A 26,334-nucleotide genomic window follows, 5' to 3' on the forward strand; every position below is an offset into this window, starting at 1 on the left:
AATTTCCAGAAATAGTATAGCACCAAAAATATTTGCATGCATTTTTCTGTAAGTTAGAGCATATATATTGTAATTTTTGCATACCCTTTATTTTTTGTTTTAAAAATCTCTTTGACTTACAGTTGCAACTGTAACTGCTATTTCTGTGGTTTCTTGGCATATTGACTGATGCCTGAAGAATGGGGGATGAAAGGGAACAAACCATAATTTTTATAACAATAGCTAAACGAACAACAATGTACTTGGTACTGGTCTTTAAGTCTTTTTACACGTGTATTATACAGGATGGAAGGAAGCAGGATGAGTGGCAAGTTCAATTAAGCATTTTTTTCTACTTACCATATGATTAACTTTTATGTTTTAGTCTTCTCCCAGTTAATTTCTTCCACTGCCTTGAACTTATATGCCTGAAGGAAAACCAGTTGGCCTATTTGTTTTAATATTCAAAGCTTAATTTCTATTACTTCCTTTTAATTGTTGCTTGCCTTTTTATGTGCAGGAAATACTAGGTGAAATTACAGCCGAGACTTAACTATTTTTGCACCTGTTTTTGTAGTTCAAAACCATGATTCTAGTGCTCAGTTATTCAGAAATGGACAAGTAATTTCAATCAGAAAGTGATTCCAGCAAGTACTATTTCTCTATTGTGTTACCTCTGTTCTAAGTGATATGAATTGGATAGGAAAAAAAAGAAATACATATTGAATTTTATTAGCATGCACAAGAAGGTGTTCTGTGTAATGAAGGCAAGAATATTGTGAATGCATATGCGACCATTCTTCATTTATAAACTGTCTAGATTTTTTAATATCCTGGGGGTTTTAAAGAAAAGTTTAATTTTGGACCTATTCTCTTCATCTGGAATAAGCTGAGAAGCTAGTGTAGGTTGTGTCTACATAAATGTATATTTTTAAAGACAAAATATTGTGTACTGCAGCCCCTCAGAGGTTTTCATCTTCATTATGTATTTCAGAAGATGGTTATTATTTCATTATGTCTTAGAGTACTGGAAACTGTTATTTGAGGTTTGTTGATTAGTTGTGCTCTTTACAAAAGTCAGTAAATCAGTGTTAAGAAGGAATGGGACAATTTTTCCTATCACATTGAAAAGTATCTCTTTATCCAAGGTTTGTGTGTGACTCTCTAATTTACCAAGGGGGAATAAGTTGCATGGTAATCTGTGTACCTTTAAAAAGTGGTTGTTTTTTGAGCTCTCATATGCAGTGAAGTGCCCATAAAGGTACCAGCACAGCAAATGTGATTTTTCTATGTGATAGCAATTGTTTGCCTTTTTGAGGCCATAGAGACCTTATTGCATCTGGTCTACTATTGCTTTCTTTGTCAGGCCCATCAGACTGTTATGATCCAGCAATGATTTGCCTTTCAGAGCCCGCTGTTCCTATATTCCAGCAAATTTAAGGAACCTTAAAAGGATGGTCTGAAAGACCTGGTCATAACCTTCATTGCCTGCAGAAACCTCTGATGGTACTCTGCCTGTTGGTAAAGAATAAGTTAGAGAGGATACAAGTAAGGAGAGAAAATGTTACTTGTACTATGAGGTAATATATTCATAAAATGTGTTATGGGATTGCTGCCCAAAATTCCTAGATTTAGGAACCCTACATCAGAACACTGGGAAATGAAAACAGCTTACTTGAGTAAGTCTTAGTTCTGAGGTTGCCCAAAATTCTTTGGAAGCCCACTTTGATGTATGAAATCATATGTATATATACATCAGAATAGAGGCATATAAAATCTGTTCTTAACAGAAATTGAGTCTTTATATATTTTAGATGCATTTACCCAGATCTGCAGCACTTGTGTTCAATAAAACCAGAGTATTTGGGCGATTTTTAAATCCTGCTAACAAATGTAGTGCCTTGCTATTTACAGGGGTCACCAGTTCTATTACATATACCATATGAACATTTCTAAAATCTTTGTCTTACAATACATAAAGAACTTAGAAAAATGTTTTCCTAGACTGACTTAATGTAAAGCATATGCATGTGGTGTTTGAAGTAGACACAAAAGAATTACACCCTGCTTATTGCTTTGTTTACCATACCTTTAAAACAGTAAGCACTAAAATGAGTAAAGAGTTGGATTTGTATATCACAGTGTTATGACCTGTGCCCAGAATGAATTCTGAAATGGTGCAGTAGCAGCACCCTTAAATTCACACTGAAAATACCACACAGCCTTCCATCTTCATGTGTGATAAGATTTTAGGCTCGAGGTGCCAAGGTGTATTAACTGCATAAGGCTCCAGCTCAGTAGGGTGTGTAAGCACATGGCTTACCCCATCTGTGGGCTGAAAATGGGTGTTTTCACAGTGAGGCTGACCTTGACTGAGGACTGAACTAGTTACTTTTTCTCCCTCTGTTTCCTACGCTTATGTAGCTTAAAAGGTTAAGTGAGACTGTATTTTTAAATGTTGAGGAGCAGTGTACACCAAATTACTAATACAAAACTTCTGCAAGGGCCAACCATTTCCTTGGTGGGTTCTTCTATAGGGGAGTCCAGCAAACTGGGGAGTCTCCATTTCTGAAATGCACTGTATCTGCCTTGAATGAAGAGCTGAGTCTAGTTTTGTCAGTTTTTGAAGCTGTAATTCCAGAGAGTCTACATAATTCAAACCAGACACATTCTATCTAATACGACACAAATTTGTCATGTACTGTGTTAATGTTAAAATTATCCAAGCATGCTATCATATATCTCCATGGATTTGCTACTGCCTTTCTTGCCTTACCAGGGTGTGCCATTAGTAGCCATTTAGTTTTTATTGTAGTATGGAGTACAGATAATTTTAAAGAAAACAATATAAATGTCAGAAATGCTAAAGATGAATACATGCAGGAGTGATTTCCATTATTTACTAGATTATGACAAGATTACAACAGTGTATTACCTTTGAGTATTACTTTTAAGAGTTACTATTGCAAAATACAGTGCAGATTTTGTAGTGACTGAATGACTGACCTGTCAGCAAAGTATTTCTTAATTGTGGCTAAGTGCTTGGAAAGAACATGGAGCATGATGCAAATAGGGAGTATCTTCTTTTCGAGCTTTTCTGACAATAATAATGTGGTGCCACAATTTAAATATTTTTATCAAAGCCATTGGAAAAGCACGCAAATGTCTTATTTCCTTTATAAACCTTTGAAAATAACCCTCGTGGGTCTTTTGCCTTTTACTGTCAACTCTGAATGGCACCCCAGGGAGTTGACATCTCTTATCAGAAATGAGCAGCCAGGCAAGGGGCAGTCAGCATATTGAGAGGCCATATTAGTGTGTTGGTCAAGGGCACCAGACAGGTACTGAAAGGTCTCTTGTTGTGTCAAGCAAATGCTATTTCCTTCCTGCCTGAGAGCTATTTTTTTTTTTTTGTAAGCTTCTCTTTTGGCAAAAAACACAATAAGGATATATAAAACAACCTTTCCAGTGAGAGATTAGCATTAGGTTATCATAAATCCACAGATTAAAAGTGCTGTGGTCATTGGGAACAAATATTTTAAGATTAAATAAAAGGGCTAATTGAAAGTGGTGTGCCATGGTAGACAGAGGATTGACACAATATTGTATAGATATAACCATGGACTAAGTAGAAAGTGGAAGAATAAAGTGCACAGTACTTTTCTCAAAGGTTATGGTTCCAATTGTACTGCTCTGGGGACTTAGCAGTTGTGTATTGTGGGAGTAGGAGAAGGCTAAAGTATATTCTCTGTGGTCTTTAAACTATTGAGAATTTATAGGTGAGACCAGTAAAAATTTAGATTATTTTTAATAATCCTTTATTATAATTTAATTAAAACATCAGATATCTGAGGTAGAGATGTGCTTCTAAAAATTAAAATCATTGGCAGAAGATTAACTAAATGTATCCTGAGACCCTTAGATAGATGTTTTCAGCCTGTGTTGATGAATATTGCTTAGTACTGTGTTATTAGGGCTCTCTGCTTTCATATCTAGCAAACTCTGTTCTCTCATCTTCATATAAACTCTACTCTGAAGTTTTCTGTCTGGTTTCTGGTGATTTGGTAAATGTCAGAATTGATTTTACGGAAGTTGTATGCAGGTATATCAGTAGATTAAAACATTCCTGTCCTGATTTCCCTTGAGAGACATAGTACCTGTTTGGTTGTTTACTCTCTTCTGTTTAACCACCAAATCTGGACAGCAAGTGGAAAGATTTCCTCTTAGACAACTTCTGTCTGTCTCCTTCTGGTTCAGGAAAGAGAGAGGAGATCTTTGTCTTCCCTAAGCAATTGAGAGACGTGGGGAGCTGCCTAGTGTGCTGGGTGGTGCAACCAGGAGGGAGCTCTGAGCAGAAGCTCTGGCTGGCAGACTACTATAAATATTAGAGAACAAACATCACTAGACTGCAGAAATGTACTTATCAGGAGGGGAATGTTCAGAGCTTGCTGCAGCTGCAGAAGCCATTGAAAGCTGACAGCTAAGATTTAGCAAAGCTGAAGGAAGGACCGGCCCAGCAAGGACAAAATAAACAGTGGAGACTGATTCTTGAAGTGTTGGGTTGTTTCAGTTTTGTGTTGGAGTTTTTTGGTTGTGGGTGTTTGTTTTGTTTTTAACTTCAACCTGTGTCTCTGCTGAGCAAATTTTATTAATACTTTATAGTGTTCCTGTCTCCATGTACCTTTCTTAAAGGAAAAAAATGAGCAAGATATTGGGCAGAGGGAACAAGAGACCTGCATGGATGAGTAGAGAAATCCTGTCATTACTGAAACATAAGCAGGAAATACACAGGAGTTGGAAAGAGGGTCAGATCACGTTGAATGAATATTGAGGGTTTGTTAGAGTAAGTAAAAACAAGATAAGGAAGGCCACAGCCCATCTGGAATTAAATCTGGCCAAGGATGTCAAGGACAACAAGAATGATTTCTTCAAATACGTCCATAACAAAAGGGGGGCATTACTAAACATAGCAGGGAGCCTGGTAACAGAGGATGCAGAGAAGGCAGATTTACCAAACACATTTTTTGCATCAGTCTTCATTGATAAGGCCACCCTTGGGATTCTCTGTGGGAGACAAGGGTAAAGGAACATTGGAAAGAATTTCCCTTGGTCAAGAAGGATTGGGCTAGAGAGGTTAGACAGCACCTAGGCAAAGCTGACATCCAAAAGCCCATATGCCCTGATGCAATACATCCACAAGTGCTGAGAGTGGAAGCCATTCACAATCATCCTTGAGAGGTTGTGGCAGTCAGGAGTGGTGCCCAAGGACTGGAAGAAAACAAATATCACCCCAGTCTTCAGAAAGAGCAAGAAGGAAGATTCAGGGAACTCTGTTTACATGAATGACAAGAAGGTAATCAGGAATAGCCAGCATGGATTCACTAATGGCAAATCATGCATTGATCATACATCTCTAACCTGATTGCCTTTTACAATGAAACAAGTACCTGGATGGATGAAGGACATCGTCTACATCAACTTCAGCAAGGCTGTCAGCACTGTCTCTCACACATCCTCACAGGCCAACTCAGGAAGGGTGGACTGGGTGAGAGGACAGTGAGGTGTGCTGAGAACTGGCTGAAGAGTGGCACAGGGTCTCGTTGGATGCCTTGGAGTCCCCCAGGGTTCAATACTGGCCCCACTATTCATCAGTGCCTTGGATGAAGGGGCAGGTGCCTCCTCAGCAGGTTCGCTGCGAGGAGCGGCTGATCCCCCCGAGTTCCGTGCAGCCCTTCAGAGGGACCCTGACAGGGGGGAGAGATGGGCAGGGAGGAGCCTTCTGAAATCCACCAAAGGTGAGTGCAGGGTGCCACATCTGGGGGGGAACAGCTCCACACAGCAGCACAGGCTGGGACTGACCTGCTGGAGCAGCTCTGTGGGAAAGGACCTGGGGGTCCTGGTGGACAAGGAGCTGTTCCTGAGCCTTCAGCGAGCCCCTGTGCCAAGAAGGCCAGTGGGATCCTGGGGTGCATTGGGAAGAGCATTGCCAGCAGGTGGAGGGAGGGGATCCTGCCCCGCTGCTCAGCTCTGGTGAGGCACATCTGGAGTGCTGTGTCCACATCTGGGCTCCTCAGCACAAGAGAGACACGGAGCTCCTGGAGCCAGTCCAGAGGATGGCAACAAGGATGATCAAGGAGCTGGAGCATCTCTGTTATGAGGAAAGGCTGAGGGAGCTCAAGGTTGTGGAGTCTCCCTCACTGGAGATATTCAAGGACCATCTGGACACAGTCCTGTGCTATGTGCTCCAGGATGACCCTGCTTAAGTAGGGGGATTGGGCCTGATGATCCACTGTTCTCCTTTCCAATCTTACCCGGTCTGGGATTGTGTGAAAGTCCCAGAGTCTGTAGGCCAGGCCATCTCAAAGCTCTAACCATCCTGAGGGATCACCAGTTAGCTGTCTGGAATTCGATGTATATGAAGATTTCTTTTTTCTCCTGCAACAACTGAGTTACTTTTCTGTGTCTGCTGTGGGGATGTTATGCTATCATTTAATTCCTGAACTGCTGGGGTATGATACATTTATTATGGAAAATACATTATGTGGTTGTTGACTGGGTAATTTATAACATAAAGATTTAAGTTTTTTCTGGGCTAGAAACATATTTGTGTTGCAGCTCATTTCATTCATTCTCTGTTTGAGTTCATATTCTAGGATGATCTTGAGGTGAGAAGTGTTTCTAATAGAATTCAAGGTTTAGTGCTTTGGAGAGCTTTCCTTTACCAGACCATAAATCAGTTGATGGTGGTTGCTATATTGTAAAGTATTAATGTCTTGGGGTAATGTTTTAGCAAAGTCAGGGAAATAGAAGCAGTAGGAATCCAACTCTGTGAGTCACTGTCAGCATTTAATATTCATACCTGCATATTCTAGCAACAGAGGCCATCATTCATTAAATTAGCTGCCCAAATGAAGCAGTTAATTGATGAGCTGTTAACTTAAGGATGGCTGGAGCTCTTTTTGTCATCAGTGAAAAAGTATTGCTTGGGAAGAGCATTATGATCAGGATAATTATTTGAAAACATTTAGAAAGTATAGGATGAAATCAGGCTTCTAGGTTTTGGTCATCCCCTTTTTCTCCTCTGGTTTTTCTCCTTTCTACTGCTCCTCACATCCTCTGACAAGTAAGATTTTCAATCTTGTATTTGCACCAAATAGTCTTGATGTTGTAGACTTAGTACCAGGCATTTGCTATCAGATGCTGTACAGTGAGTAGCTGAGGAAAACTTTAAGGAAGCCAGAGTTTACTTGCCTTACAGTGAATTAATCATTGACTTGTAGATATGCATCTCCTTTTCTCTTACCCATCCCTGTGAAATCTTTGAATTAGCTTTCAGTTTCCATCATGAGTAACAAATTTTTTTTAGTACTGTTAGACAAAGCTCAACATTATTTTAAAATCAGCTTTTGCTGGATCTTTGGATAAAGCTGAATATAAATAATTAAAAGGAGAAATGTTTGGGATGACTGGACTATGTTGAACAAGAAATTTGTGAAGGATCTTAAAAAATATTAGAGAGCTCTCCAGTAATAGGTAAAAGCAGCTTACATTAAATTTAATGATGTTTTGATATGATTAAGTGATCTATTTTATAGAAAATTGTAGCAAGAAAAATGGTAGACAAATGTTGCAGATTCCAGTGTAAGTACTAAGGAAAACATAGGAAATGAAATACTGGCAGAACTTTGCTGTACTTGTCTGGAGTCCTGCTGAACACATCTGGGCATGCATAGAGTGATATGGTAGGTTACTTAACAGGCACTAGTGCACAGCTTAATTATGTTGAAGGAAGCTGGGAAATGGAGAACACTAAACAACTCTGTTGGGTGACCAAATTCAGCTTTATATGAAGTCCTAGTTTGTACTGAGGTAGTGCTATAAAGCAGTTTGTGACTGCTCTGGTTAAGACAGGCAGGAGCACTGGGATCTTTATGTGCTGTGCTAACAGCCCCCTCAGTGCCTTTCTTGGGATATGGGCAAGGACACAACCACAGCATTGACACAGACAAGGGGCCCGTCTAGTGCACATGTCACAGATTAAAGTGGAAGGAGAGCAGAAACACGCAGGAACTGCTTGTCTAGGGGAACAGCAAAGTAATAACAAATCCTGTCCTAAAGGCAGGAGTCATCACATGTCTGAAACCCTGAGAAGAATTGCTTCTGTCCAATTCTTGACAGGATGTGCCAGATGAGTAGAGTTCTGATCTAAGAGTTCAGAATCAATTGACAAGAATATGTGCAAGTTGAAAAAAAATGAAGATTTGGCAGAAATTTTTTTCTCTAAAACCTTGAGAAAGTTAAATGCAAAATGGTTATGTTAGAAGGCCAGTAGTGATTTTTGCCCTTACACTGGTTCTTCTGAAGGCAGAGGAGGAGTGCTCACAAGTTATCATTCTGTATTGCTCACAGTTGTTACAAATCTATAAGTTTTTGGGGGTTATGTTCAGGATGTTCATATCCACAGCTAAGAAATAAAAGTGACAGATGTGTATAGCTGAGAACTCTGTATTTCTGGTGAACAAAAACAGAGGCACAAATGTCTGACTTTGGTACTAGAGATTAATGCTGGTATCAAGACAATCATCAGTGTTGATGCTATGTCATTTTTATATTTGGCAGTTAGGCAAACTGTATTGACTTTAATGTCAAGTAGTTACATTCCAGGAGAAATTTAAACATGGTGCATATTGGGGTTGAGTTTGATAGTCGGTTTTCTGGCTGATGGGATTCCTCTCTTATATATTAATTTCTGCCCTTAGTTCTGGGGTCATACTTTTGTTGATCAGACAGCATTGATAGCTGAATGCACAGGTGTACTCCAACTGCTGAGGAAACATTGTACTGCTGGCACCTTTGCTGACAATTGCATTGATGCTGTCTGTACAGCAGCTTAGGTCCTGGAGGTGATCTGTCCCTGGGGAAGAGGAGGAGTAGCCCAGCAACTGCACTCCTTGCATGTGGCCTCTACTTGATTATTTAATGTAAGAATTTGACACCCTTGGAAGCAGCAGTCATCTTTCAACTTGTAATTGTCTGTATGCTTCCTTTTCATAGTTTCTTTCCTAGTAATTTTTTAATACTACTGTTTCAAAGAATAGAAAATGTCCCAATGACAAGAAACAAAAGCTTACTAATTGTCTTAGAGTTACATGGAGAAGGAAAAATTGAATGAAGTTGAATGTGTTGCATAACATTCTGCACTAACACTTTCCATGGACACTTCACGCTTCATTCCATAGTAGGTCTCCTTGTCCTTGTTTTATTTTTGAGGTGTGCCAAGATAAATATTTCAGGCAAAACTTGGATTTTATTTTATTTTATGATCCTAACCTGCTTTTAAAAAGACAACCACACCCCTTTCCCCTCTGCCCAGCAACAGACAGCCCTACAAAATTGCAGATGCAGTGTACAGTAAAAGAAAGTTCTTTCTGATCTTCCCTAGCTGTGTAGGCTTGACTTGACAGTCTTGTAAACAGCTCTCTAATCTAGAGAAAATCTTAGGATTAACCTATACCAGAAAGAAAAAGGAGCAATCAAACCTCTATGGAATCAAAGTATGTACTAAGGGAGTTAGTGCAAAATAAGTTACTGTGCTTTCAATTTTCACCTTTGCTTTTGTTACACCAGCTTTGCTCTGCAAGACAGGTTTAAGGGAAGGATAATTTTTTAAGGATAAAACTCAATTTTCAAAGGGGAATGGGATTTAACAGTATAACTGTCATTATGGTTTGTGAGCTGCATGTAAAGATGTTGAGAGTTTTATGGCTTACATTTTTAATGTAGCTGTGTATAAACATCTTTTCTACATTCTGCTGCAACATTAGTTTTATATCATGTGGAACTAAGCTATTTTACCTTCTATTTAAGCATATTCTCAAGTATCATTAAAAATAACATTTTAAGCCAGATCTTGTGACAAAATGTCAGCTAAATGCACTGTTAATTATAAAGCTGTTTCTTTAAGTTATTTTCTGGAAAAGAGGACTATTTCTTATTGTGCAATTCTGTGGACACCGCTCATGCCAACTTATCACCCCTATTTTCATGCTTGTTTTCTCCAACAGAAAGGAGAGCCAAACTGCAGTATTTTTTCTCCAGAAACCACAGAGCAGCTGACCTTTGAGATTCCTCTGAATGATTCTGGCTCTGCTGGACTTGGTGTGAGCTTGAAAGGCAACAAATCTCGGGAGACAGGAGCTGATCTTGGGATTTTCATCAAGTCAGTTATTCACGGAGGTGCTGCTTTTAAGGTAAGGAAGAAGCACGTCAGGAGATGAATGTGTTAGAATGCTGTCATTTCTATGCTGAGGGCTGAATTGCACTTGAGAAGCATTCTAGGTACAAATACCTTGTCACTCATTCCTTTGGATGAACTACAAATCAAATATCTCATCTCATGGTTTCTGGGGTTGTGTGCAAAGCAACAAAGTCTGCCAAAGTGAAAATGAATTGGTGCAAACCTTAGGGATCATTTGGATGCTGCAGGAAATGAGGAAGGGGAAGAAGGATAAGGATAGGTATAAGTAGAGGATGCCTTCCAGCCTCCCCACAGCCTACAGGAAAAGCTTGTCTCAGTGACAAGGAAGTTGATACCTACAACTATGTAAATAAAAAAGTCTTATTGTTAGGAAAATAAGGCCTTGTCTTTTTAATTGATAATATTTTATATTTATTTTCATAGTTTATTAAAAATGTGTCTTGGCAAAGCTTGACATCAGTTGTGCAGAAGTTATCAGTTGTTCCTGAGGTGGACTGAGTTGGTAATATTAAACTGGTAAATGACAGTATTATGAGTTGTTCTGTTCCTTTTAAGCACTGTACAAGGATTGTTGTATATTTTATTATTAAAAAGTATTTTAGCTATTGTCTAATCTTAGGAAATCTGTTGACTGCATTTGTTTGCCCCAAATAAAACTTGGAAAAGGTAACTTCTCTGAATTGGAAACAAATTACTTAATCTTTCAGAGCTAGTATGTTTAAAACCTGTAGAACCATCCATAATGTAATTTAATGGCAATTCCTTGCCATTCTATCTTCTGTGAAAATATGTTTTAAATCAACATTATGTAAGTTGCTCTACTGACATCAGCCTGCTGCGTAAGACAATTCACAACTTTAAAACTTCAATGATCATCTATTTACAGCAGCTAGTAAATAGCAATAATCAAGGTTATAAGTTTCATAAGAATGTTTGATAGTTCCTTGCTTCTGTTATTCACCTTTCCTAGTCTCACGGTTATTTCAAAGCTTGGATCTTCATCTGATTGGATTACACCAGGACCCAGTTAACACACATTTCACCAAATTAGGGCTGGATCAACTCAATTCCTGTGCATGTCTTCTGCAGAGTACAACTTATTTTACTGTGGAAATGAGGTTGCCCTCTTTGTTTTCCCAGCTCCAGGTCCACACCAGTTGCAGCAGCAGTGCATTGCCATGGATGAACTCCTTGTTTTGAATAGCCAAGCTGTGGGGCCATGGGCTGGCTGCCTAACATGTCACATCACAGACTCACAAGACAACATTTTCTCTGTATGTTTGCTGCTGTCTATTCCCCCACAGCGACTCACTCCAGAACAGTTAATTTTGGTTTGAGATGTCTGCAGACTACTAAAGCAGGACTTCCTTGCTCACCCCTGAATGAACGGGCACAGTTAGTCACCATGACTGGGAGATTATTTTGTCTTGTGATGGCCTGTAGCCCTGTGACCTGTTTCCCATTCTACCTCATTATAACCCTTCCAGCAATTAGACCTGTTGTGGTAGCGGATCTGAATGTAGGCTCCAGAGCAAATGAGACAGTAGCTGAGGCTCTGGCTTCAACCAGAACTGTTCAGAGACTCTGTCCTGTGTGCAAGTGCTCACAGAATGCAGTCATCTTGGCAGTGTTTTACAACTCACAGTCTACTGTTGTGTAATGCATGGAGAACAGCTGTCTTTCTTCTGCCTAATGACCTTTACATAGAACACAACCTAATCAGTGGGTATTAACAATTAATAAAATTTCTTGTATCAAGTTAAAAAGCATGCATATATTTGTGCATAAATATTTAAAGATGTGGTCCTATTGTCCTTATTTTGAATCTCTTCTTGGAGCAAGTTTTGAAATAAAAAGCCTTTCTTTCCAGCTGGTAGTTGTCCAGAGCATTTTCCCATGCTGTTCATTGGTATTCTCTGAAATGGATTATTATGGATTAAGACATGTGCATTTGCTTTTCAGTGTACAGTGCTTTCTTGGGAAACTGTCACAGGCGGAAATCTTAATCTCACTGACATGAGAATTCTTTCACTATTTATCACTTCTGCATTTAGAATTTAATTTTTTTTCAATATTGGTGTATCATGCTAATAGAAGTGTGAACTTTATCCCCTTGTCTATATAGTCATTGCTTGTCCTTAGAATAAATGTAATACACAGAATTTCAACACATTTGTTTCACAGATAAAGTAATTGCTTCATCCTTCTAATGCTGTATAAAGGTTTTGAGACATTAAATTTCTTTTATGCATGTGTTTCTTAGAATGAAGAGTAGACTGTGGATGCAGACCATCTTTTTTGGTTACCATTACTTGTTATTGGCTTGATCCAAGGTCTGAAGAGAGGCTAATTTTTTTTTTTTTTTTTGATATATTGACACATTCATCTAGCTCTAGTGTGTTAGTGGCATTGCAAAGTGTAGTAGGGGACATTTTAAAAATCATAATGTAAAACTTAACTATTTAATTATATCTATTATGATTTTTCTTTTGTCCTCGCTAAAGGTTTTAGAAAATGTCAATGCATGTACCACCATATTTGCTACAATAAGACTCGGTCCTTTTTCATGCTCTGCCTATAAAATGAAACAAAATAAAAATGGCTTAAAAGTTCCAGGTTTGTATTCTAACACTGTAATGTATCCTGTAGGAATAAAACCAGTTGCTTTTTCTGATTGAACTATTATGTCCCTTCTTAACCTTCTTCTGTAATTTTGAAGTATGTATTTTTTAACATCCCTCAGATAAAGAGGTTACTGTAATACTTGATGTTTTTACTTATGCACGGCCTTTCATGTGAAGAAAATGGAACATTTGACTGTGTTTAAATGCATTGTTGTTCCCCCTAACTTTGGGGATTTCAGCCTTCTTCACCTTGAGACATTTTGGCTTTTCACTTACAATGCGTTCCTGAGGATCAGGTACTTGCAATCCACTGCAGCTGAAATGAAACAGAGCCATTACAAGAAATAATGTAATATTTTCTATGTGTGCATTTGTTCAAATGAAAATGGTGTAGCTCGAACGTCCTTGGTCCTTCAGAGTGCTGCAGTAAATATTGCTCGTTGTGTGCAGTGGATGGGGAAATTGGATAATTCCTATAATTGCCATTAGGGCATTTCTGACAGAAATGTCATCAGTGTGATAAGGGAAATAGCTTATTGTGCTTTGATTAAAAAGATAAGTCCCTGAAGATCACGGCATTATGTCTTCCTGCTCTACTGTAAATAGTGGGAGTCTTGTGAATGCTGTGAAGAATATGGCAGCCATGTGGTGGTAGATTCTGCCCCTTGCTGTGAGTCATCATAAAAAACCCAGCATTTTTTTAATAAGTGAGGGAAGAATAACATCAGCTTCTATTAGAATAGCTCACTCATAGTTCCAGAGATGGCATTTGAAAACTGTTCTGCTGAAATGCCAAATGTTGTTTTCCTGCTCAAAAGCCACAAAGAAACCTACCTCTCAGAGATGAAAGAAGAAATGTGTTAAAACAACATTTAGCTTGTTTTGAGCCAAGCAGATTTTCAAGCAGTTCAGGCTTCCAAACCAGGCCATAACACAAGGGATGTGAAAATCTGTGTTTGGAAATTGTTTCTACGTGGGAATTTTTTTTCCTGGTCTCTAAAAAGGCAAAAGGTTTTTCTGTGAAGTAACTTCTGCCTGTTGTGTGAAAACAGCATTCAGCTATCTTCCAGCCTGGCTTGTATAGGTCATTTAGCAAGTGTGGTTAATCAACATTTATGAGTGATGCAAATTTTTTTCTTCTATCAGAATTGAAGTGTCAAATTCAAGTTGAATTTTTCATTTAAATGCTGCAAATAACAGAGGAGCAAGAAGGGAGGATGCATCAAAAGAAACATTTTAAAAAGTAATGTAATTAAAAAATAAATATAAAGTCTCATACAAAAATACTACAAGGAAAATTAAAAACTGGGCCAATACAGAGCCTTGTGAGGCTTAGTAATTTGTTTAAAAATGTGTGCTGTGTTCAGGACAGTCACATACTTAAATGATGTAGTCGTGACAAGATGCATTTGGCATGTGTTTGTATAGACTTTAGAAAGAAGCTTTACCAGATATTTAATACGTGGTGCTTTTTTCTCCAGAAAGGAAAAACAGTAATCCTAGAAACTGTAAGACCATAGGGGAAGGACATGAGGACCTGTAAAATTTTCAATGTTTTACAGAAATTTACAAAAAATAAAATATTTCTTCCTTAAATTCCTGTTGCTCTGAATAGCTCCATTCATTTCAGCAAATTTTGATTGGACACAGAGGAATTACAACATGTGCAAATAATAAAATTTTTAGTTCCACAATTTTAACTCTTGTCTCCCTAAACTTAAGCTCTTGGCAACATTTGTATGTAGAGAAAGGGTGAGGTTAACTTACTGACTTTGACTGTATGTACATCTAAGTTGGCATAAAGTATTCAACAGAGAGGTGGGAGAGTTTTCAGTATCTCTTCCAAATGGCCTCTCTGTTTTCTCTCCTCCATTCCCACACCCTCTCAAGAAAAGCTTTATTTATCTTCATTTTCCTTTTCTGAGTGACTCATCTCCTAATTATTTCTTTCCATCTTCTGGTCCATCCCAGTTTATTTTGGATTTTGTTGTATACTGGTTTTTTTTCAGCTTTCTGTTTATCTGTATTCTGCTGTATTAATGATGATATTCAGTTCCAACAAAAATAACACTTAATAAACCTGGGTGTGTCACAGCTACTGTAACTCACTCAAAAGTGACTTAGACTTGGCAGCAATAGCAGAATAGTGAATTGAACTTCTAAGTTACAGAAAAAATAAAAATCAGATAGTATATATATTTTGTATTGCTCAGATGCATGAGATGCGTAAACAGTTCAGATGGGTGCCTTATGAAGAGTTTGTGCTGAATCTGTGAATCAGACTCAACAAAGCACTGTATTTCTGTGCAAGATCTTCCCTGCTACTGTTTCTTCACCACCTTAAAGCAGATGTCTTTGGTTTCTTACTCCTTCTCCTCCTTGTTTGAGGTCTGATGCCAGCCTGATAATTGTGAACTTGACAAGCTTTGAAAGAAATTCCTCTGTCTCAATTAAATAGGCCTTATTTTCTGGTTAAAGAGAGAAGTGTCCATGGCATGCTGTTTTATGAAAAGAAATAAATCACAGATCATAATGACAACAGCAATAGGACTCCTAAATCACAAAATAGCAGTGTCCACAATTTTATTACACCCACAAATGTCACCTTGGCAAATGAAGCTGAATTACTTTTACAAAGCATAGGTTACTTGATATGGCTCAATCCTAATTTTGTTATTGGCAGCAGTTTTGGATGTTGTAAAATAGGGATAGCATTAATTAGTAAGGATGTTTAAGTTTTAGTGACCATTCTGTACTGAGGACGCTGGCCCTTGTGATGGCATGAGAACTGTGATGAGATACACACCAATAAGATTGTAAGACAAAATTTTTTGAGCTATTTCTTACCAAATCTTAATAGCAGATAATAATGCATGAAAAATACATTGTAGTACTCCTTTGTGGTTGCAGTGGATACTAATTGTTATAGTGTGGGCCCTTTAAGCTAACAAAAAGCTTCTTTTCTGTTTTTTTGAGGATATGGTGGGTGGGTTGTTTTGTTTTTTTTTTTTTTTGTTTTGTTTTTGTGGTTTGTATTATTTTGATTTTGCGTGTTTGCTTTGGGTTCTTTCTTAATTATTTAATTGTTTTACCTGATACAAACAAACTGCAAGTGCAAGAAAAACAGCAGTCTTTGCATGAATGTCTATGTTTGTATTTGCAGTATGAACTCTTTACAAAAATGTAGTGAATAGAGGGAGACAATTGCCAATTACTGGAAACAAAGTTATTTCTGGCACTGTCCAGTCTTTTATTTATTGAGTTACAGGAGCAATGTCTGATTGTCTGTGTCGTGATTTCCCATATGTAGCACCTCTGCTTGATAGTTCTTGGGTTTTTTAAAATGATCTTTGTTTTTGGCTTGCAGGACGGCCGTTTGCGAGTGAACGATCAGCTGGTTGCGGTGAATGGGGAGTCGCTCCTGGGCAAGTCCAACCACGAGGCCATGGAAACCCTCAGGCGCTCCATGTCCATGGAGGGCAACATTCGGGGCAGGATCCAGCTGGTCGTGCTCCGCAGGCTGGAGGTGCACGCAGAGGTGAGGCAGTAAATGCAGTTATTAGATCAGTGTTGTTCCAGTCCCACTGGTTTTGCACGTAAAGTCTTGATCACAGAGAGCTTCTCTTGGCAGAATTAATTCTCCCCTGGAGAGAGGACTCACAAATTGTTTCTGGATGATATCTCCTGGTCTTGCTGTTCTTGTTGAGACTAGACTAAAAGTTGCTTTTTATTTTGATTCAACAAGTATTAGAAGAAAAGAAAATACTATTCCAAAGAAGTTGATTTAGGATTAATATATTGGTGTAATTTTGACTATCTGCTACCTCCTCAAGGACTTGCTGGTATACAGGCAATCTAAATAATTCTGTTTTCATTTGTTGTTATAATCAGAGACCTGAATATCTTGGTCTTACTAGGATTTTGTTTTACTCTTGCTTTTTCTTTTTCATTGGTATTTATGTTTTTGGGTTTTTTTTGAGCGTGTTTTTCTGGACTTCTCTTGCTTTTCTTTTTTCCTCTTGACCTTCAAGGTGTAGTAAATACTTTACTTTTCCTGGTCAGATGAAGATTTCTTCAGGATAGGTTTCTGAGTTGATTAAAATAAAATCTATTTAAGTAAGGTAACAAAGTAAGGAAAGAAAGACATATTTAACTGTTATATTTTCTAGACATCATATAAATTAATGTTTACCAGTCACTTCTTATTTTGAAAAAGATTGTTTTTATGGTCTCCCTTCTCCTTCTTTCATTCATGCATGCACACACATATGCACACTCTTTTCTCGTCTTTACATAGCTACTATACATGTATACTGTCTGCCTTTTCTACTCACCCCAGTTTTAATTTTAACCCTTGAGCAAATATTTTTAAAAAGCTTTAAATACCTGTAGAGTTATTTAATGAAAGTACGTACAAGTAGACTTGGGGTGTAAAAGGTTGTAATAAATCTCATTATAGAATTCAAAGATATTTCAAGCTTCTTATTTAATGTGCATTACTGGAAGGTTTTAAAAACAATCATGTTTTTGGTTGTATTTGCATAAAATTCCAAAGGGAGGAAGAGGATGCAGGTATCTTGTAATTTAATTGACTCTTAAATATTTTTCTGATAACTTTCTATGTCATTTACTACCATCATGTATTGATTTAGAAATATATAACTTCCCAAATATTACACTCTTACTTTGTTGAGAGAACACTTTGGAAAAGCCTCATGATGTCAATTGTGCCAGGAAAATATGAAAAGTATCCATTAGCAATTCTGGAAGATGTTAGAGGAAAACAGATTTCTGCTTTCCTTTTATATGTGACAGCATCCTGCTGTAAGGAAGAATTATGAAGTATATTTATTGTGAGCTATTGGGATACAAGAAAGATAGCTCACCTTCAAAGAAAGTTCAGTCATGTGAGTTATCTTTCAACTAAAGCTACTTCTTTTTAAAAAGCTTCCAATCAAACATCAGATTGACGTAGTAAAAGTATGAGACTTCTTTTCATAGTTAAGTGTATAGTTTTGAATATTATCCAGATGTATGAAGGAGGTAAATAGTCTTGACTCATGCCCTATGAAGAATGCATAATGAGGTCTTGATTGAATCAAATTCATTTTAGACAGGAATTAATTTTTATAGGATAGTTTTTGCGTTCAATTGTAATTCCATTTGAGTCTGGAGATCACAGCAGAAATGGGTTGGTGCCCATCCTTCCCTTTCCCCAAAACAGCTACCCGAGCACTGCATCTCAGCTTGGCAGAAGGCGAATATGTTTAGAAATGCATTATTGTTTTTATTGGGCAGGACACTAATGGAGGTCTTCCATGACAGCTGTGTTTTATAAGCTGAATACTTGAATTAGGTTGGTTACTGATCAGTTGTTGGGATATTGATTGTGTCATTTATCAAAGAGCTGGAAAAGCAGATTTGTTGCTGCTGTTAATTCAAGGCTCCTTCTCCCACTGTGTCTCCAATGGATAGTTTGAAAAAGCAGTAAATGTGAACTTTACGACTTAAGGAAGCTGATGTAAACTAAAGACTCCAGTTCAAGAGGAAACACAACAGACAGTGCCTGTGTGGTGTGTGTATGTGTTTCTGTATGGAGGTTGATAATACCCTTCTCAAATGGCTGATTCTGCACTGTGGAAAAGAGAATGTTACACATGCCGCCTGTCCACTAAGCTTTGAAGCCGTATGGTCAGCATGAGCATCCCAGCACTGCTTTTTGTTCTGAGGTGCAATTTTTACATTTTATTATGCTTATTTGCATTATATTTATTCTATCACTATTTTATTAAGATTTTTTTAAGTTTACATTATTTTATTTTTATTAAGCTTAAAAAACAGGTTGCAAGGAGGTGTAACATGCTGTCCTTCCTTATGTCTTGGTTTGCAGGCAATCACTTGCCAATACATCAAAACTCTTGCATCATTTTAAAAATAAATTACATGGGTTAGATACGTGCATTTCTTCTGTAGATGTGACTATGGAATTTTAATATATATATATTTAGTATAACATTTGCTGACATAATGAACATGCAGTTTAAAAATAGAAGCCAGTTGGATCCCGCTTCAAAAAAACAGATAAAAAAATCACAGAACATATAAAGGTTGCTTTGAAAACTAGCCATAATATTTCCCCTGTGTGGGTTTTTGGTTTTCTCTGAATAATGACTGTGGAAATGTCTTTCTGGGTCTGTCCCAGCTTTAGAAACTGTGATTTTTTTTTTTCCCCAACTTTTTTCCTTTGAGCAACTGCTCAGGAGAATAAATTAGGCACTATGTCATGTATGGGGGTGGGGAGTAGGAAATGTCTGAAAAGAAAAGCTGACTAGAGGTGTGACAGGAGTTTGTTTAGCTGCTAGCCAGAAGACCTGCGTTTGGGAGTTTGGTGTAACTCCTTACTTACAAAACTGTTCTAGTGTGTGATCATCAGAACATATGCACTCAGTCTCGGGGAGAAGGGAACCAGCTGGCTGGCAGAAAAATACCATTGGCATTGCCCATGTTCTTGTGTTGACAATGTCACAAGCTGCCCTCCCAGATGGAGAATTTGAATGAAGCCAGTTGTGGGTCATAAAAAAAAAATCTTCATTTTTGTGCATCATTCTTAATGGTTGTTATTGCTTGGATGTTGTTATTTCATGGTGAGCAAAACCAGACTGCAATTTTGAAGAGCTCGCTCAAGTCTCGTTTGAGAGGAGGCAATATACAGTGCACACATTATATTAGTCCGTGCACTGTCTGCAGTAATGGATGCTCTTCTGCATTGTTGAATGTGTAAATTTTGTGTTGAAATGTGTGGTTCTGTTTTTCCCTTAGGAACGCTCAGACCAGGGAGTCTTTCAAAAATCAGCCTTTGACGGGAGTCATAACTTCACAGCTGCTTCCCGACGCAGTGATACCCTTCTCCAGCAATTTGTAACATGCAGCGCTCAGGAAGGAGTAAAAGGTAGTCTCTACATGTCCATCTCTGTGCTGAGACTGAGAGTGCTTTGTGGTTTTGTTTCCTGAAATCCACAGCCACCAAAAGCAGTTAATTAGAGTAAGTGCACACGATGTTACTTTGAGGCTTGAAGATCCAGCAAGGGTGGGAGAGCTGACTCAGAAGTTGTGAATGAGATTCCTGGCACAAATTCCAGTTTAAGTAACAGTTTCTAGCTCGCTGCCCCAACACGTAAGGCTGGGTAAAAAACAAATGATGAGTGCAAAATATATGTTGTCAAAATGTTTATTTTCTATATATCTTTAATGAGCGCAATGATTTTTACATTTAATTTTTAGATTATGTCCTAGGTTATTATAAGCTTAATTAATTTATACTAAAACATGATGTTCAAAATGTGCACTTGCTTATTTTAGACTTTAAGGTAAAATTTGTTCAAAGGTTAGAAACATTCCCTTAATTTACAAATTGGAATTATATTAATGAACTCATTAAAAAGAATTAGGTAATTGTGTAAATTGTGCAAAGAAAATCTACATGTGTGAGCATATGGAAGCATCCAAGTAAGAGCATTTAAGGTGACTTCTTTTCCTGTCTTTTTTCATTTCTGATGGCATGCTGTACTATCTGTCCAATTTTCTCGTATACTGTCCAATTTGCTCCTGACTCAGCAAGGCACTAGATATTTGAAAAGTTTAAGTATTTGAGATGGTCTTGACCCCTATCCTTTTAAGTGTGCTCTCATTCTTCAAGTCAAGCACATAGCTAAATACTTTTCAGTAGGAAAAAAATATTTTCTTTGATGTAGTTGAATTATGCATGATCTTTCCCACTTCCCTAGACAACTGTGGAATCAAGGTAGCCTGCAAAAAGTAATTTCATAGGCTGCTGTGATGACTGTGTGGGATACTTTTAATCAAAACCAAAGAGCCCTTATCTGTAAAATTTAAGAGAAACTCCCGTAGAATTTAGGGGTAACATATTTGTGTTGACTTCAGTATTTTCACAGTGTGACTCCAGGCAAAGAATTAGGTCTGAAGCATTGTAAATATTCAAAGATCAGATCCTTTTGCTTAGATCTACCTTATGTTTCTCTTGTTTGGAATTTATGCTCATTCTGTAGTTTCAGGAGAAAAGGGTCCAATCCTTAGAGCTAGCCTACTCTGTAGAGTTGGGCATTACCAAAGAAAGATCAGAAAGCAGCAAATACCTTTAAATCCTTCCTTAAAAACCATAAAAACAAATACTCTGAAGCCACTGATGCAGATGAATGGCGACTGCTAACCTGTCACTTGGGTTCAAAACAAAGTATGTGGAAGATTTGTACTTTCAGATAAGGATTCTTCAAGTGTGATCCAAAAATCAGAATGGCTAGTTTTCAGCACAGTCATAATATTATTTTAAATAGGCTTCTTTTTAGTTAAAGAATTACGGTAAAAAGGCATCATAGGCAAAAAAGCAATGGCCTCAGAAGAGAATGTGTCAGATGTGAAAAGGAAGCTTTGGAGTGCTGCTGGAACAAGGAGGGTTTGGAATGGCTGGGTCTTGACAGCTGTGGCTTGGGAAGTGATTAGAATTGAGGTCAGTGGACAAGAGATGGCAAAGACGTCATGATATGATTGTATTCCGATTTCTGTTGAAGATTTAGCATTTGATGAGTAAAATGGCTGTGATCTTAATGGAAAACTGCATAGGCACTTGCAGCAGGAGAGCTGTGGGATGGCTCTGATAAGAAATTGTTTTGGTGAAAGGCGATTTGGGCTTACACTAGTCTCACACATTGCAGAAATATTTGCTTTATTTTGAGATCATAGTATTAATTATTATTGAGCTAATGCTCATTCTGCTTTCCATATGAGCCTGTCAACTATTTCCTTCTATCACTGGTTTAAATATTTTTTTGCATTGTTTTTTAAAAAGTTTTGTCCTCAGTGTTTCAAGGCATCTGTAAGGGTGAAACTCTTTGGCTGTGCACAACCCTCCTTTAGCTCAGCTATGAACTTGAGGTTGTGTGTCTGTTTAAGGATATGAGCCACAGACCTAGTGAGCTTCTTGTGTCAGGCAGGAACAGATCCTTATACATGCTCACAGTGTGCTGTCCACATCTTGAATGTACCAATGTGCAGTTGGTACATTTTTGCAAAGAATAATAAAACACAGAAGAGATTCTTCACGTAATATGGGATCTGATGCAAGAATTTAATGTAGGAGCTATATTATGTTTCCTAAAATGTCACTTTCTTAATTAATGTTTTCTAATAAGTTATTTCCAGTACCATTCACTGCTCATAGCAATAAAAATCTTATAAAAGCTCAGCAAAAGTACACTGAAGCTTGGCCTGCTAATATTGCTGTCTGTTTTAAGAGTCTTTTTTATTATACATGAGCAAGAAAAAGTAATGTCTGAGGAAAAGTGCTTATAGCCAAAACATTAAATTTTGTCTTGCCTGTGGGTATTTAAATAAAGGGGGAGGGAATAGTGATCCAATATTGAAATGCCAGTGTTTGTTCTATTTTTGCATGAATAACACTTGCTGCCTTCAGGTCTTCATTTCTTTTGCTGCCAAGCTGTTTCACGGTGTTTTTTAGAACAATCTTTTTGAGAATTGATACTTCAGTGCCAGCAGCTTTACATTTCTGGTGTTGAAAGATTACTGGAATGTGTTTCATTAGAGGTTCAGATAGATTTCTTATAACCCTATATTATAAATAGTTATAGGGAAAATGCTGTCATCTCTCTGTTAAGCAGTAAAATAATCAAACTTTCTCTACTACCAGAGACTGCTAAATCCTCATGGTAGTACAAGCACCTCTGTTTTCATACATATGTGGTAACATCAGGATAGAAAATTAAGAAGTGAAATTTTTAATTATTTAGATTTTCCTTGTAAATGCTGCACATGTCTTATAGACAGACTCAATTTTTCCTCTGCCTGAGTTACTCTTTTTTACTCTCTTAGTCTATTTAATATCTGAAAATTCAATACGTTTTGTTCAGTGCTTAGATTTATCTGGATCTGCTAGGGTCATTTCCTGAGGTCTTGAACATGGAGCCAGTGACTGCCCCTTAGGTTAAATTCTCTCATTCTCTGGCTGCTGCTCCCATTTTACTGGGAGCTGTAATCCTGTGTGATCATTTCTGATTCACTGAGGAAGTCTGACGTTTTTCTGTGTGTATCCTTTTCTTACTGTAAAAAAAATACCAGTGGTAACCCATGATCAAACAGCCTTGCTGAAATGATGTACCAATTACTGTGAATCTAAGGTAGTATAAGTGCGTGATATGCTCAGTTTGTTGCTGTAGCTATAGGAGTCTGCTCAAAAAGTCTAACCACAGTATAAGTGTGCTGTGGGTTTTTTGGGATTTTTTTTAGTGGATTTTTTTTTTTTTGTGGGGTTTGGGGTTTTTTTAGGTTTTATTTTTCCTTTTTTGGTTTGTGGGTTTTTTTGTGGGTTTTTTTGGTTTTTTTTTTTTTTGTTTTGTTTTTGTTGTTTTGTTTTGTTTTGTTTTTTTGGTTTTTTTGGGTGGGGAGGTTAAATTTTTTTTATCTGGCATTTCTTTCCTACTTTTGATAATCAATGGTTTAGGAGCTTCCTAAGTCAAAGGTTCTATCTAGACCATTGGGCCATGGATACATCTCTAACTTTTGGTATATTTCTTAGTCTTTTAAAAAAATATTTTTTCCAAAGTATCTTCATGGCAGTGAATTCCATGAAAAACACAATTTGGTGTTTGTCCTAGGTGTGCTACTTGATAGTTAAACTGGTTGCCGTCTTGTCACTGTGCATGAAACAGTGAGAGCTTCCTTTTCACCTTAAGCATGGCTTCTACAATTTCATAGACTCCTCTTGTATCCCCTTTTATTGCTTCTTTCTGTAAACTAAAGAATCCTAATCTGTGGTCCTTGTAGGAGTGTTTATGCCTGCGTCCAACTATCCTTGCTGCCTTTTGAATCTGCTTCTGAATTACACTACATCATTTTTCAGATAGGAAGAATGAAACCTTAGATACTGTTTAAAAATGAGGCACACCATTAACTGCTGAGTTGTAGTTGGAGTGTTTGGACTTTTTTGCACTTGTAAATGACTGCCTCCCTTTGATTTCACTAAACATATATTGAAAGAACAATCCAGTGCACATCTAGTGTGCTGTTACAGAGCCATAAGAGCCTTTGTGTGAGTGTAAGTCTCAGGAGTGCATCACTTTGCAGTCTCTGACAGGGAATCTCACCTGCATTTCTTACGAATGTCCTGCAGCCTTTTTGCAGGACTTCGTAGTCTCCTTCCTTTTGGTAGTTACATTTGGTATCACATTGAACAATATGAGTTCCTCTTGTGTTCTAAGTTCTTTTTCCTGTGAGAACTTGTCTTTTAAGTCTCATTTGTTGCTTGTTCTTAAATCCAAACCTGAAAGAATGGGCATCACAGTGCAAGAAGTCCATGTGTGTATGTAAGGTAGCATACCTATATTTTACATCAGACTGGCAATCATTTTGTAAGGTCTCATTAAAACTTTCTTCCTCATCTGCTAATCTTCACTTTTTTTTGATAATGCTCACATTCTTCCTGAGAATACAGGGTTTGAGCTATTTTTTCATATTCTCATCTTTAGGAGGCTATCCAGCCAATAGGAATTTTATAGGATTCTTGAGCTAATAGGTTTGTGGAGGTTGATTTTTGTTTGGTTTTTGGGGGGAATTTATTGTTGGAATTTTTCCCCAATATTTTTTGTTTGCTATGTGAGTGCTCTTATCAAATAAATATAATCTATTGCTTTCTCCTTTGATCCCTCCTTGACGACCCTTTTTTCTCTCAGGTTAGGTTAGGGACTTTTTCTAAGATGATATCTTAGGGTTGAGAAGTGGATTTACAGGACAGTAATGAACTGGCCTACAGTGAGCACAGTAGTATTACTAAGTATTGCAGGTATTTAAGTGTTGTTGCTTAGCAAACCACAGAATGGTTTGAGTAGTTTATATGTGTCTTTGTACAAAGTAATTTTCTAGTGTTAGCTGGATGCTGTTTGTAAAGGTAAAGAAGGAGTTGCAGTAATGGTAGGAAAGTGAAGACTGTAATTAAGAAATGCCTCTTTGTTCTCTTGCTGTAGAATAATATAAATTTTTCTTCTTCTGATCTCTTTGCTGAGAATGTGGTTCTTGTCTGTACATGAAAGGTGATAAATGCTCCCCATCAAAGGGACTGAAATGATGAACCAATAATCATTTTGAATGCAGCTATGGAGAAGTTAAAAATGGACTAAAACACTCCACTAAAATGGAGTAAAGCAATTTGTGCCTTGCACTCAACTTCACTATAAGTACAAAGTTTCCCTATATTTACCTTTAATTATATATATGCAAATCCAAAAATCAGCTCTTCAGGAAAATCCCAAGGGGTGTATTTTCTGCTTGGTGTGATTTTAATTCTAGTTTAGTTAGTTTAGGGATTTGAATAATTTGTGATTTACTTCAGCATTGCTTGAGGCCTTCCAGTCATCAGTCAGTGAACTGGTGTAATGTAGCTGTTTCTGCAGGTTATTTAACCCCTTTCTAAATTTTGTTTCAGAATTTCCAGTTTCTGATCGTGGCAATGGTGAAAACGAAACGCCTCCACCTCTCCCACCACATCCTAGTGAGGATCTCCTGAATGAGGATTATAACCACAGGTTGGACTTCAGCTTTTCTTAATAGCTACAGCACAAATTGCTCTGTAGTGACTGTAATAATAGTTCTAATTTATTATAAAACTTCTTTTTTTCCTTAATTTGTACCACTTTTTTTAGTCACCTGGAAGGTTTTTTAACATAAGCTGTGAATGTTATTTTAGCATTCAGTGTGTTGTTTGTTTCAGTTGTACATAAGCTGCAGTATGCCTGCTATCCAGGATAGATGATACCTGTCTTGTGTTCAGTGAAACAAAAAAATCCCAAAGCATAATCTCAATTTAAAAAAAAAAAAGGTATTTTAGAACTGTACTGTGGGTGCAATGTGTAAATGCAGTATGAAGTCTCTTAAAGCTTTAGAAGTCCAAGCCAAGTCTGTAAGAAACTGAATCTCCTTATGTCACATGAAGATATTCTTCAGATTACAAAATAAATTTTCAGTATGTCTGAACATTGAAATGTGTAGGAGAAAAATTAATGAGCACTTTACCAGTTGTAAAGGTATTGGGTAGATTTTTCAGATACTTCTGCAAACTCTGCTATGCTCGATAGCAGCTATAAGCACCAATTTCCTTAGTAAATACAGAAGTTTGGAGTTGCATCAAAAAATGTAAACATGTTAAAGTTCACAATGTTTCATATTCTATCTCAAGTAGCACAGGATTCAAATCAAAGGCATAATTTCAGCCTCTCCTGATGATGAGGAATGCAACCAATCCTGATGATGGTGCTGAAATGCACCATTGAGCATTGTTTCCTCATTTGCTGTGTGTTCAGTTTTGATAGGCATGCATCTACTGCAATGCTATTAAGGAAGTATGCATTTCAGCTAAAAATGTAGCCATGTCCTCGTGTGCCAGGCTGTGAG

The 26,334-nt window shown here is 37.5% G+C and overlaps 1 protein-coding gene across 3 annotated transcripts in view; it reads left to right on the top strand.

The window, feature by feature from the left end:
* The window catches only part of PARD3B (par-3 family cell polarity regulator beta), a 391,488-nt gene that overhangs the window by 188,866 nt on the left and 176,288 nt on the right, over positions 1–26,334 (top strand). For all 3 annotated transcript variants that reach the window (XM_031505387.2, XM_077785113.1, XM_077785112.1), the window contains exons 11-14: positions 10,044–10,229; positions 16,229–16,399; positions 19,681–19,810; positions 25,370–25,469. In XM_031505387.2, the coding sequence (XP_031361247.2) occupies positions 10,044–10,229; positions 16,229–16,399; positions 19,681–19,810; positions 25,370–25,469 (587 nt within the window). The remainder of the gene's footprint in view (positions 1–10,043; positions 10,230–16,228; positions 16,400–19,680; positions 19,811–25,369; positions 25,470–26,334) is intronic.

Source organism: Lonchura striata, chromosome 8 (assembly GCF_046129695.1).
Source record: "Lonchura striata isolate bLonStr1 chromosome 8, bLonStr1.mat, whole genome shotgun sequence".
Classification (NCBI taxonomy): Eukaryota; Metazoa; Chordata; class Aves; order Passeriformes; family Estrildidae; genus Lonchura; species Lonchura striata.